The 14,486-nt window shown below is 40.2% G+C and overlaps 1 protein-coding gene across 2 annotated transcripts; it reads right to left on the reverse strand.

The window, feature by feature from the left end:
• Window positions 1–753: 753 nt before the first annotated feature.
• On the reverse strand, window positions 754–9,357 carry CCNG2 (cyclin G2). 2 transcript variants are annotated; one of them, XM_018576212.1, is made up of 8 exons: window positions 9,139–9,357; window positions 7,294–7,438; window positions 6,251–6,388; window positions 4,279–4,529; window positions 3,156–3,234; window positions 2,977–3,075; window positions 2,297–2,502; window positions 754–1,107 (listed from the first exon to the last, which is right to left on the reverse strand). In XM_018576212.1, the coding sequence occupies exons 2-8, from the start codon at window positions 7,429–7,431 to the stop codon at window positions 969–971; spliced, it is 1,050 nt and encodes a 349-aa protein (XP_018431714.1). In that variant the 5' UTR covers window positions 7,432–7,438; window positions 9,139–9,357; the 3' UTR covers window positions 754–968. The 2 variants fall into 2 exon arrangements, with proteins under 2 accessions (XP_018431714.1, XP_018431716.1); XM_018576214.1 differs by lacking the exon at window positions 6,251–6,388.
• Window positions 9,358–14,486: the final 5,129 nt, after the last annotated feature.

Genomic DNA, 14,486 nt, shown 5'->3' on the forward strand with positions numbered 1-14,486 from the left:
TATGCATGTAATACAGATATATTAAGAATAGTACAATTCTGTTGCAGAGCTTTACATTAGGATTCTCTATAACTGACTGCAGCGTAGAATAGTAGATATGTGAATTATATTAACCCTTTCCCGTGCTTCTGGGAGAAACACATTGCTGTTGTGCCTTTAGCTCAGGACTGCACTTTTGTACAAAGAGCAAAGTAGCTGCATTTGTTGGTCAGGACTCCCACTGGTGACCCAACCTACAGATTAAAAATACTGCATATATTCTGTTAACATACTGTAAAGTTACATGAAACAAAAGGGCTTCACTGATATTGCACACTTAAGATCCCCACATGAATACATTGTGCCAAAATCCCTGCACAATAGTCACAATGTGCACTTGTTTCTGAAGTTGCCACATGAGCTAAGGCAACGCCAACTAGTCAATTCCCATTGGTTGGTTCATAGAGAAGACTGCGGTTATGTCTAGTATAACCATTGTACAATACTAGACATAAATAAGCAGAAACAATGCAAGGAAAGTAGAACATTAACAAATAAAAGTTTGGATAGGCAGTTAAAATATCAACATTGCCATGGAATGTAGAAGAGACAACACCGACATTTTAACACAAGTACAGCAAATTCACAAAATCCGCTAAATGTGGAATTTGAAGAAACCGCCAAGCTAAAACTGCAACTATGGAATTATAAGTAAAATGAAAGGGAGACTACTCCACATAGCTTAGACTAAGACTCGGGAGAATGACTCAAATCTCCAAATATGCAGTTTTAGCAGCAAATCAAAGACCACCAAATTTAGATGTATAAATGGCATTACAAAATTGGCTGTTGTTATGTTGGCATTTGAAATTGAGGAACTCTTGTAGGCATTTAAAACGAATCTCTAACTTGTGAAACAATGTCATCTTTCATTCACAACATCTTTCAGTACAATTTCACCACATGCATACAAAGTATAATGCCCTTTGTTACAAAGGATAGAGGTGGCGACTACGACGTTTGAGTTTTGGCTTGCAGTCATCAAAAAAGAAGGAAACCTCAAGGTCACTTGGTGGAGAGCTGCTTAGACTGTCTTCCCCACTGCTCATATCTTCACACGAGTCCTCACTGGAATTAAGACAAGGGGTCAGTTACTACAGCAGTAACACAATCCAAAACATTGCTTTATTGCAGTTCAGGACAGGGCACAAGCCAATGAACAGCTTATATGGTAGCATTGCATACAACAGTTCAATGTAGTAGCTCTAACAAACTGGCCACAGGCTAATAGACTTTTCATTTAGCTTGAAAAATCTAAAACGATTCCACTATATATGCTAAACGACGTAGCTATTGGGCAATTGTATTCCGACAGCTGGCACAGTCAGAATATGTATACGGTGAATGCATCCAATTGGCTGCATTCGCTGTTTGGCCAACAATTTTTAGCCTGTCTCCTTCAACAAAAGTCCAATTAGTAATCAAGTCGGAGAGAGAGGTGCCAGCAGGGCCACCTACTGTTAGAATTTTGTCAGTTTCCTGTGAAATTTTAACAATGCAACTCCAGCTTTATTCTTCAACATTAACTGTTTGCTCATACTTCATTCAAAGACAAACCTCACCAGGAAAGTGAGTTTAGTGCCTACATGAAGGTGCATTCAAAAGAATCCTAAAAGCGGGTAACATCTGATGGTCTAGCTTGCCAATGGGAAAACAGGCACATCCTAAAGAAATTACTAACCACAACATGCAAAAAGGCAAAGAAGAGTATGGGAATCATCTAAGGACCTATGTTCATGCCATTAGTTTGAGACTCTTCGGAGATCATTCATAGACAAGTGCATTTAACCTGCAGTTGTCCTAATCTGCATTTAACCTGCTTTAAGTGGGATTTGCATTCCCACACATTTGTATGAGCATGCATAACCCACTTGAAGGGAACAACAGCCAGGCCCTAATAGACATTACCATATGGCTATAAGTAGACATCCCAACTGTAATATATACCCATTTACAAAATATACCAACAAATGGGTAACATACTGTAGTTGAGTCTGCAATACTTTAGGTGGCAGTCTTAAAGACACGTCAATGCTATTCTAGAAGATCAGGTCAAATAACAGAAAGTACTAACAGCTTAAAATAGGAGCTGGCAAAACAAACCACAGTCCTACTAGATTATATAAACACATTTACACACTAAAATTGCAGGCCATTTAGATTTGCTACACTACACTGGATAAAATGTTTAAATGGTCTCCCAATACAAAAAATTAAGTGTGTAGAATCATTCGATACAACTGAGTATAGTACATACCTCTCACTTTCATTCATAAATTCATACTCTGGAATGGTTGGTAACTCTGGAACACTGTAATAACTGTTATGAAGGTTCTGTGCAGTGCGTCTGGACACAATCCATACAAGCTTCTTGTGGTCCGGTTTGCAGCATTCTGGGGACGAATAATCTGCTAGGCATTGGGAAACAAGCTCTCTCCAATAGAGCATGTCTGTGTCCTTTACCTGGAATTAGATGTGAAACATTAAGAGAAGTTGTCAAAGGAAACAAATTCAACTGCTTATCTATCCTACTAAAATTCCAGCTGCCTGGGTACTGTTGCGGTAACACAATGGCTTCAATGCCTTTTAAATCACTGACCCGGAACAGGTATGCAGATCAGGTGTTTATTTTGGGTCAGTGACACAATGTACTAAAGCCAGACCATTAGCATTTTCAGAAGGTCAGAGCAACCCCATAAGTCTGTGGTTTGGGTTGGGGGGGCTGCGGACTGTGACCACGTTTCATGTTACACCAAACATGGTTTAAAAAGATGTAATTAGTCTTTCGCATAAGCCTTTATAATAGATCACTCTAATTACTAGCGAAAGATATGTTTCTAACGAATAGGCCCACTTATTTAAGGTTTGCAGACTCAGCATAGTATCAGAGAACAGAAAAGTTACCCCCTATCAAAACAAGAATAATAATGTGCTTACCTTTGAATGTTTCTGTACGCGCAGAGCTATCTCAAACAGTTCCAGAGACTTCAAGGTTTCTACTTCGAGTGTAAGAAGGCACAAGGCTAACACTGAGGGCTAAAGACAGAAGAACACAATGTAAGTGGAGTCTTTTATCAGTTACAGATTATCAAATTGAAGTTAGTAACAATGCGTACTTTTGCTTTGGAAAAAATGAGGCGGCAGTTGCAAGCTTTCAGCTGAGCTTCCAGTTTGTCAAGGTTTAATACTTCTTTCCTGAAAAGAAAAATATATACAGTTAGACATGTAATAAAAAGACAGCACAAAATGCAGCACATAAGCTTTTTATCTATTGTTTCATATCACTTTAAAATGGTTACCTGGCAAAGCATGTGGTTTAGTGGTTAGCACAGGGTTCCCGGGTTTGAATCCAGATTCAGCTAGGACACTATCAGTATGGAGTTTGCATGTTTTCCCTGTGCTTCCATGGGTTTCTTCCCACACTCCAAAGACATGATGATGATAGGCTAATTGGCTCCTGTCTAAATTGTCCATATTCTATGTGCATGTGAGATAGGGACCTTAGATCATAAGCTCATAGAGGGCAGGAACTGATGTGAATGAATGTACAGCATTGGGTAAATTGAGGCTGCTATATAATTACTTGTAATTTATTACAGGTATTTATATAACATTGACAATTTTGTGCAGCGCTTTACATAGTTGCACATTCACATCAGTCGCTGACCTCAAGGAGCTTACAATCTAAGGTTCCATCTCACATGCATACATAGAGGGCCAATTTAGACAAGAACCAATAAACCTCCCAGCATGTCTTTGGAGTGTGGGAGGAAACCTGAGTACCCCTGCAAGCAGAGGGAGAACATGCAAACTCCTTGCAGATATCAAACCTACTGCTTATTACTAAAACTCTGCTGCCTTTATATACCCCAAAAGCTGTAAACGGTGCCCACTTAAATCTGATAGCCATTAGTAGGCCTGCAGTTTAGGGTGATGTGCAGCCAACAAATGACCATTAAAAACAGTTGTTTAGGCAGCTTTGTGCTTTACTTTCTTCCATATAGATGTGGAGGTGTAGAAGTAACAGTGGAAACTAAAGTTCCACAGGTCAGAAGCAGGAGGGTGGCAAGTATGCTATGGAAACTATATACTGGACAATAATCCCCACCACACATTGCTGGTCTTGCTGATTAAAGTGTTGTCTTCAACCCCCCCTTATGTGTAGGTAAATGTTCCACAAACAAGAGCACGTTACAATTATAAAATCAGCCTAAAACACCAAACACACAAGGTACCTACCTCTCAGAGGAATGGCAGACTACTAAAGTGTGGTATAAGTGCAAGAAGGTTAAGGCAGTGGTAGCTTTGAAGTCAAAGTGCAGTTTTTCGGATATGATTTTCTCCATACGTTTAATGTCAGACACACTGCATTTACATTGGCTGATGCGGATGACATCATGAGTGGATGGGATATTGCATTCCTCCTCTATAACTCTGGCCGCCATTTGGAAGCAGCAAACGCCAATACAGGACAAGTGCTTTGGCTTCACCTTAATGAAAATACAGAAGTTAATTTATGCCACTGCAAGGTTTTGACATTTAAGAATAAAAATATATATCAGTAAAAGGAGAAATCTTTCAAAAGCATTGGTGACAAAGATGTGTATATATTGCTTACATCTACCATGTACACAATACACCAAGCAGAACGTTTCCCCACATTATTTCTAAAGTGCCTTGAGCAGTGAAAGGGGAATCTCACTGTCACAGGTAGAACACACGTCATTTTAACCTGGTACGTAGTGATAGTGGAACAGAGCCAAACAATTTATGTACATGCATTAATCCCTCCTTTTAAAACGCTTATACATTCCCATTATAAACAAGATTATCAGAACTGATAACTGCAAACTACATTGAATGCAAAAGTGTTACGAAAAATGTTAAAGCTGTACTCTAGGCACAAAACGCATTTAAATATATTCCTCAACCCCCAAAGGATATAAATCCATTGAGTGCACCATCTGCCTTTGCAAACCTGGATATTACATTGTACAATTAGCAGTGACATCATCACTGTGCTGTACATAACCTATGTGGAGAGCAGAGCTGTGGAAGAGATCCAGCAGGCCCCACCCACTACAAGCTGCCTGCAGAAAACTACTGAAAGGGGTGGAGCCAAGACCAATCACCCTGCACAAGTAGGGAGAGCAGCAGTGATCGATCTTTATTACAGGAAGCTCCTGCAGAAAAGCAAAGTTCTACACTGGATTACTGCACAGATTTGGAAGAAATACGCAAAGCACACCAAACAAAGAATACACATTCCCCTTATATTTAACAAATATTTGCCTATTCTTGAGTTCTACTTTAAGAATAATTCTGTGATAATCTCACAACATATGAAAAGCAAAATGGCTATAACAGGATACATGCATCACAAAAAACAGCAAGAGGGTTAAAAAAGGTCATCCGATCTTTTATATAAGGCCATGTTCACACCAGATGCAGTGCATTCCGGCCCGATTCTGGCGAGAATGCACTGCCTCGCATTCCAGCCGGCTCACTTTTTTGTGGGGCAGGAGGGGGCGTGACATTATGCCTGCAGTCCGGTCCGAACAAATGCTGTAAGCAATATTTTGCTCGAGGCCTTGTAATCCCATAATGTGCCTTGTGATCCCATGTGGCCAATTGCATTGCAGCCGGAGGGCGTGGCTACAGTGCCATTCACGTTAATGGACCGCCACGTCCCCTCCTGCCCCACAAAAAAAGGAGGGCAGTGCGTTCTGGCCAGAACGCACTTCATCTGCTGTGAACGAGGGCTAATTCTGCTGATAAAAGTACACATGGATAGGGATAGCCCAGTGCTCCCCATTAATGCCTTATGGGGCAGGAAGCATTGCCCAACAAGTAGTGGAAAATGTTTATGTGCAAGCAATTTCTTCACAGAATCAAATCTTGATGTATAAAGCACATGAAAGAGCTTAAACTTCTATTCAGAGAAAATGCAATGGCGTGACTTTCATTAAACAGAAATGTATACTTACAATTGTACAATACATACATGTAATATATCTGTACTGACCCATGGAACAAATCCTGTCTACTGAAGCTTCCAATGTAAGCAAGCACTCAAACGTGGGAGGAGCAGAAATTCCCACAGGAGAAAAGAATTTAAATCCCTCTGCCTCTAAACCACCAGTGTTATGCTTTCATGTTATAACGTACACACATTATGGAAAGGCTTTTATTTTGTAGGAGCAGGCCTTACTTTCATGATAGCCAAAAACCGATCCAAGATGTTCACAGCCAAGACAAAGGTCTCCATACTGAAGCCATAGAAGTTTGTTAAACTCCACAAGTCTTCTACCTTTGCATTTCTGGATTTTGGACAGATTGTATTATCATTCTGTACAAAAAAACAGCAAAACACGTTATTCATCTAATAGCAATAAAACAAAAACACAACAGCAGTACAGTAAAAAATATACACAAATTAAAAATGCACTTTATGAGTGCTCCTAAATTACTGTACATGGGTGCAACTGATCATAAATACTAAATTGTACAATATTCATGTAAAAACAGATGCTAAAAGATCATTAAAAAGTGTACAAATCTAATGAAAGTAAATGGTGTGCAAAAGTAATATTACATAATAAGTAATATTAAAGAAAAAAAAAAAAGTTCATTAAATGGAATATTAGAAAGCTCCAAGTGAAGTTACCTGGACAACAAAGTTAATTTTAAAAGTAGAATATAAATCAAAGGAAAAAGGTGTGCAAAACTAATAATGATAATAAAAAAGGGTTTATGAAAGAATATCTGAAAGCGTCAAGTGAAGCTACTTGGACAACAATGCTCAAAAGATATTTTAAAAGTTTAAAAATATAAGTAAAAGATATGCAAAAGTTATATTAATAAATATTAAAACAGAAAAAAGCTAATAAATGCAATAATCAGAAAGCTCCACACTAAGCTACTTGGACAACAATGCTCAAAGAAATGTTAACAATATAAGTAAAAGATGTGCAAAAGTAATATTAATAAATATTAAAGAGAAAAAAAAGCTAAAATACAATAAATACAATAATCACAAAGCTCTATGCTAAGCTACTTGGACAACAATGCTCAAAGATATTTTAAAAAGTATGCAAATATAATAAAAGTAAATATGTTTGCAAAAGTAATAATGACTATTGAAGAAGAAAAAAAGAAGGAAGAGGAAGGTCTTATCAAATGGAATATCCGAAAGCTCCAAGTGAAGCTACCTGGACACCAACAACAAACATGAGCCTTCCCCCACCCTCTTACCTCTCCGGTGGACTCTATAAGGATCAAGCCCTTCTCCTTGGGCTGGTACTTGCATTCTTGCTCCAGATGTACATTCAGTTGCTTGAGAAGTTTAAAGGCTTCGTTGCTGGTGTTATCCAGGGCTGCTAAATCCTTCATCTTGGATCTGGCTCAGAAAAAAGACACAGCAGAAAGGAGAAATAAACAAGTGGAGTCTTTTCCCTTAGAGTCAGCAGCGATCAGCTGGTGAGAGGAGTGTCCTCCTTGCTGGGGCGGATCTCACCCCAGGAGAAGGAGGAGGAGATGGCTGACTACAGCCAGTTAATCACGTCTACATAGCCTAGCAAACATCATCTGGGGTGGGGGATTTCCTTTGTGTATCTAGTGACCCACCATCATCTCAGCTGATAGAAGAAAAACAAACAGCCGCTCCTTCTCCGCTACAAACAAGGCAACTGGATCAGATCTCACGGATCACTCAGCAACAATAGTGTCAGACCCGCAAATAATCAGTGGAGTGTTTTCAAAGTGGCCAACAATGTAGAGACCATCAGAGATTTGGGTTCTATCTCTATGATAGGTGTCCAATAGTCCCTATAGGAATCAAAGCAAAGGAACGTCTCTCTATCGCCAATACTGAGCCCTGGATTTTCAAACTTTGATCTGCTGGTTACTTCCTTCTTTTTGATCATTAGGTAAATCATATAATAGGACGAAGTCCAAACGATGGAAGAGTTTGACCTGATATGCTGCCCTTTGTATAGACGTGCACAACATATGAAGAGCAAACCTATGGGGGGGAATTTACCAAAACTGATGCAGTTGTCCATAGCAATTCTCTCTTTAGCTTCTTCAGTTAAGCTTTGGAATTGAAAAATAGAAGTTGATTGGTTGCCATGGACAACTGCTCCCCACACTGCCTGCTCCAGTTCTCATAAATCCCCCTCAATTTAGTAAATTAGCTACTAGCGATCATTGATTTGCAGGTACAGAACCTGGAGCTGAAGAACTGCCCAGGATCTGTTATTTCTGGATTTGAAGAACTGTTATGGTGGCCACACACAGAGCAATTTATGCTCAATCTAGGTACGAGCAATCGCAAACAATTATTATACAAGAATTATAGCGTGGACAGTTTGTGCACTAGTTAGTGGTCCTGCGCGACAGGACGGTTATAATACAAGAGGATTAGGAGGGCCCTGATTGTGAGAGCTTACAATAATTCATCATTAAAATATCAAACACAGCATACATTCTATTGTTCCACGCTTGGTGATCCACTGAAAACACCCATTGAAAATACAATCAGTCATAAAATCTAAACGATTTAGGTTGCAATCGGTTCTCCGATCTGCACAGGATTGATCAGAAGCAAACAACAAAATTCCTCCAGAGCCAATCAACTTGGCAGCGTTAAAAATCAATCAAGCGCTCGCTAAATGGAGGGTGTTTTGTTTGTGATTTTGATTCGATGCAACTGAATTAAATGATCACATGAATGCTTGGATATATGGTCGGTTGTATACTTTAATAGATTTCTTTTTGAATTGGTTTTTAGTCGGATTCTGATCTTGAAAAATATAAAAAGGAGGATAAACGATCACATGATTGTTTGATCTGTTAGGGTTTGTTTCTTAGGATTTGATCTGTCAAGTCTCCCAACAACAGAGGGCCTACCTTGTTCTATAGAAAATCAATGGATTAGTCTGACAGATCAAATCGGAAGCAAAATCTGCTGGTCTATGGCAGAAGTCAGATGTATTAAAGCAACGGAAACGCCACTTTAAACTGAGTTTATTTTATATACATACACATTGTCAGCTACGTAACTAGGTTCTATATGATGATGAGAGTAGTAGTACTCACCTTAAAAGGCTGTCCGGGTGTCACATAGGCAGAGGGGATTCTTGTCACTTTACTGTGGGGACATGGTCAGTCCAGATGTAAGACACGGTTGGTGATTTACACACACATCAACAGGACACACGTCCGAACATCGCTGTCTTCATTGCACTAGCTAATACTAATATATAAAATAAACTATAGTAAAAAGTATCGATCCCTACGATCCCCGTTCTTCTTCCTTCGTCTTGTTTTTGTTTCTGGTCCTTCAACGCCCTGGGGCCTCAGACGTCATAGGGCGGAGGAATTTTTAATACTGTCAACACAAAGAACGAGATCCGCCAGTAAAATAGTTCCGGAGAGCCACCGATCGTATTACCGTGTCATTTCACTCCGTTAACAACCCCGCGTTGCAGCCGAGATCTAGTAAATAAAGCGCAATGTAAAAAATGAGAGAGAAAGAAAAGGTTTGTGGCGGTCAATAGGGAACTATTTGGCGGAAGGATATGTAATTTTAGCTGCTACGTCATTGACTTTTAAAATCCCTGCCCACGGCCCCTTGTCATTATCGGTTTGAAAAGACCGCCCGAATTCTGCTGGTGTGTGATTGTACGAAGGAGCCTAGCGCTGCGTGATTCGCTCGCTGGATTTCTGAGGGCGCACAGGGATTGGTGGAACGTGTGAAAGGACTGTCGATTTGTGGGTTAGCTAGTTCTTGTTGCTGGACAGATTTAATAATCAGAAATATGAGGAAGAGTGCCTAGCCGAGAGTACCTGGAGCATGCGCGGTAAGGGTGATTGGGTCGCCAGTGCGATTGGGACCTGTTTACACCAGGGAGTGTTGTTATAGCAACCGCTTGCAATGGAGGACTGCGATATGCTTCTTTACAGCTCTGTCGTTTGTGTTCTGCAATATAAATAAGTGTATTGCAATATATGTGTACAGTCAACTGTTTTGTGCAAGCCAGGGAAACCTTTTGTTCTCGTATTAGCCTAATTTTTCCGGGTATGAGTTAAGCGAGAGGCGTATTAAAATGCAGGCTGGTGTCTATAGGCTACAAAGACAATTGTCATTTCAGGCACTTTAATAAAAGGTGCATCAGTTGAAAATAGCTGTACTGTCTCCAGGTTACTAGGGAATACTCTGCCACATGCGAAAAAGCAATCTTTGTAGCTTGGTGCCATTCATTCTTAACCCTTTCGCTGCCAAGCCCTCCGGAACATTTTTCAAATCAGCTGGCCAAGCCATTTTTGAATTTTCTGCAATTTTTTTCCTATTGGTTTGATTTTCAACTGCTGCGTTGCTAGCGTTTGTAAAAGACCCCCCAAACCATATATTTTCAACCATTCACCCTCCCCACACACTACTTCCCAAATACCTTCTTCTTGCCTAGGTGAGAAAGACATCACATTCATCTGCAGGCTCCTGAGATACTTCTGTCACCCATCTCAGGAGGCCTCGCTATGCTTTTCGGTGGATGTGCTGCTGCGTGTCATCAGGGGCCAGCTGTCTCTTCTTGGTTCTTGCAGCTGACCCCCATGAAAATGTGCTGCAGCCCAATTCATTTCTAAGGGATGGCTGTGCTTTGCTGGAGTCTACCTAAACCTAGGCCTGAATGAACTTCTGAACATTAACAAGGCTCATCACAACCTATGTGCACCTAAAGGATAATCCATTTGAAGTCTATTCTATAGAATTAGGGGAACTGGAAGCCCTGTGTTTTAATGTACCCTTGAAGGAAAATTGAGGCTCTTGCCTAATGTAACCTTGAAAGGAAAGCCCTGGTCTAAAATGACCTTAAAAGGAAATAGAAACCCTGGTCTAATGTGCCCTTGAAGGGAAATGGAAGCACTGGTCCAATGTCTACTTGAAAGGAAATGGAAGCCCTGGTCTGCTATAGCCTTGAAGGGAAATGGAAGCCCTGATCTAATGTCTACTTCAAAGGAAATTAAAGCCCTGGTCATATATAGCCTCGAAGGGAAATGGAAGCATTGGTCCAATGTCTACTTGAAAGGAAATGGAAGCCCTGGTCTAATATAGCCTTGAAAGGAAATGGAAGCCCTGTTCTACTATAGTCTTGAAGGGAAATGGAAGCCCTGGTCTAATATAGTCTTGAAGGGAAATGGAAGCCCTGGTCTAATATAGTCTTGAAGGGAAATGGAAGCCCTGGTCTAATATAGTCTTGAAGGGAAATGGAAGCCCTGGTCTTATATAGTCTTGAAGGGAAATGGAAGCCCTGGTAAAATGTAGTCTTGAAGGGAAATGGAAGCCCTGGTCTAATATAGTCTTGAAGGGAAATGGAAGCCCTGGTCTAATATAGTCTTCAAGGGAAATGGAAGCCCTGGTCTTATATAGTCTTGAAGGGAAATGGAAGCCCTGGTAAAATGTAGTCTTGAAGGGAAATGGAAGCCCTGGTCTAATATAGTCTTGAAGGGAAATGGAAGCCCTGGTCTAATATAGTCTTGAAGGGAAATGGAAGCCCTGGTCTAATATAGTCTTGAAGGGAAATGGAAACCCTGGTCCAATGTCTACTTGGAAAAAAAATAGAAGCCCTGATCTAATGTAGTCTTAAAGGAAAATAGAAGCCCCAGGCTTTTCAACCGCCAATGCGATACGCAATAAAGTTATGTTCAAAAGCTTTAAAAATGTTGGGGTTTGTGGTTGGTAGTGTTAAAAATAATCCACCCCAGTTGTGGACTTGGAAAGCATTGTTTTCATACATTGCACTGATGACGGCCTATAAACCTGAAACAACCGTGTCCAGTAAAAAAAAAATGGCTCTAAAAATTAGGACGTATCTGTGCTATATACCAACAGTTCTGGATACACTGTTTAGTGGGGCATGAAGGAAACGTTTTCAGCCTTTGCTCACTTCTATAAACCTTCTTTATATAAATGATGTATGTAAATAAGAAAAATAAAATCTTTTTTTATGATAAGTTGTCTCAGTTTTCCAATCAGTTTCAATATGCAAAATGAATCTTCACAGATACCATTTGTTCATTTTAAAATACTGAAGATTTGGTCTGATTTGAACTCGCAAAGGACGTCACAAAGGACTTCTGATCATTGCAACACTTCCCCATAAAACCATTGCTTTCGTCTGCCACTTAGTATGTGACAATTTCCTTGCAATCATATTCTTAACATCAATAGCAGCAAACTAGCAAATTTATCAAAACTTGCAATCTCCGCTTTCACAGGAAAGTAACATTGAGGTAAGTCTTGTATCATACAAGCACCAAAGGCTGATAGTAATATGCCATGTAGATATGGTAGTTGTCACAGACGCCACATTTCTTTTGTGGTAAGCAGTGATGATGTCACATGGTAAAACCTAGATTCCCCTTAAATTCCAGTATCACAGATATGTATAAAAACTAGAAGAACTGTGTCCGTTTGTTAAACTGAATTAGTAATAAAATAGAGACTATTGGGAACAAAATGTATAGTAAAGCAAAAAACAATTAATTACATGATAAATTATTATCCCAGGGAGAGTTGAGACCCGGGGCATCCCAGATCGGAGTTTGAATATCCAGTCAACTTCATGACCCAGCAGTCTCCGATGTGTGTGTCTTCACCTCTAATTGGAGAAAAACCCATTTGTGCCATGGAATAAAAAAAAAATGGTCATGACTCCATTATATGTCAGAAAATGCTTTAAAACATTTGATTGATGGGCTGCTGAGAAATTTTGCCCCCAAAGTAATGCTCCCCTATCCTGATGCCTAATGGGTAAGTTGAATAGCCCACATACCCCCTATGGCACGTGGAGCAGGAAATTATACATATCACATTCCTTGTGTTTACAAATTACAATTTATAAATTGTTTTATGTGAAATATTACCCCTGTAAACAGTAGATCACACAAAGCCATACACATGGACTGGTTTTGCCCTTGACGGATTCATAAACATCTAATGACGACTTTTTTTCTTGATTGAGTAGCTTGGAGCAGGATACGGACTGTTGGAACAGCCAGCATCGACAGTTAAGAGTATGCGGGCAGGTGATCTGCTTCGCTGCACTGTATTTATTACAAGTATGAGATGGTTTGTTGGGAACACTATCCAAGAAGCTTGGAGACACCTGCACGCCTATAGTAGGGACACCTCTACTAGAGAACCTGCAGCTTGATTTCAGTACAGTATGTAACTACTTATCTGAGTACACAATAGGTAGATTTCGCTTTACAATGTTTACAAGTTGGGAACTGCAGGGAAGGACCCCCCCCATGCCCAAACTGTCAAGATCCAGTCCACTGTACAGTTTGGACATGCTCTTAGAAATTAAGCATTGATATAAGCTGTAGGGAAGGAGAAAATCATGGCCCCTAATGGAATCTTTGTATAGAGTAGGACAGGAGTAAGTAAGAGTAGAGGGATGTCATAGGGTGAATAAAAGATGGAGATAAAACAGAAAAAAAGGAGGGGGGGATGAGAAAGAAGACACTGGAGCCCCCCATCCAGCAAAAGTTTTTTATTATGTGATAATCACAACACTACCACTAGGCATATCTCCCTTTAAAGTAATATCCCCAAAATTTTAGGCAGATGCCAAGTATGAGTGAAATTATAAAGAGGTTGTCAATCTACCTGCCATACCACCCCCTGAATCAAGAAAATTGAGTTTCTATCTACAAAGATACAGAGCTCCTCCCACCATCCCATATAGAGATTAGTGAGGGAGGGTGAAAACCTAACTTCCATGGAAGCTTCACATGTCTGCAGATCGAATCCCCCATAAAAAATGAAGGCAAAGATAAAATTCCACAGCCATAATCAAAGTTGTCGGAATATGGGATATGACATCTCAGATGGTTGAGGGCTCAGGAGTATGCATTATACATCATAGTATAGAGAGGGCATGTAACAGACAGCATTGTGTACAGTCTAGGGATGTCCCGATGCCACTTTTTCAGGCCCAAGTACAAGTACATCCCCTCATGTACTTGCCGATACCAATTACCGATACTTTTTCTTAAAGGGACAGGTGACTTTAAATGATCCATAGTACAACTACATGTTATGTACTATGGATCATGGTTTAACCTATTCATGTTAGCAGTGGAGAATTGTAACTCTATTGCTGGAGTGTAGTGGAGGTGTGTGCTGTATAAATGCACTACATATACATTACACACGTCCAGTACACTATAGCAATAGATTTACAGCCAGCCCCGCCCCAGCTTCCCTTACTCACAGTTTCACTCCGATCCCCGTAGCCTCACGCGATGCCTCTTGTAGTCGGCGCTGGGCAGGATCGCTGCATCGCATCTCGGTGCTCAGCTTGTGGGAGGCGCTCACAATTCTGCCCTGCTAACATGAATAGGTTAAATCATGATCCATAATACATATACAGCACATA

This window comes from Nanorana parkeri, unplaced genomic scaffold, assembly GCF_000935625.1.
Source record: "Nanorana parkeri isolate BGI_ZX_2015 unplaced genomic scaffold, ASM93562v1 scaffold59, whole genome shotgun sequence".
In the NCBI taxonomy this organism is placed as follows: Eukaryota; Metazoa; Chordata; class Amphibia; order Anura; family Dicroglossidae; genus Nanorana; species Nanorana parkeri.

Coding starts and splice junctions, on each gene's coding strand:
- CCNG2 (XM_018576212.1), bottom strand. CDS start 7,431: ATGAAGGATTTAGCAGCCCTGGATAACACCAGCAACGAAGCCTTTAAA. Junction 3,235..4,278: donor GTCTGCCATTCCTCTGAGAG/GTAGGTACCTTG, acceptor TTTTCTTTTCAG/GAAAGAAGTATTAAACCTTG. Junction 3,076..3,155: donor TCATTTTTTCCAAAGCAAAA/GTACGCATTGTT, acceptor TTCTGTCTTTAG/CCCTCAGTGTTAGCCTTGTG.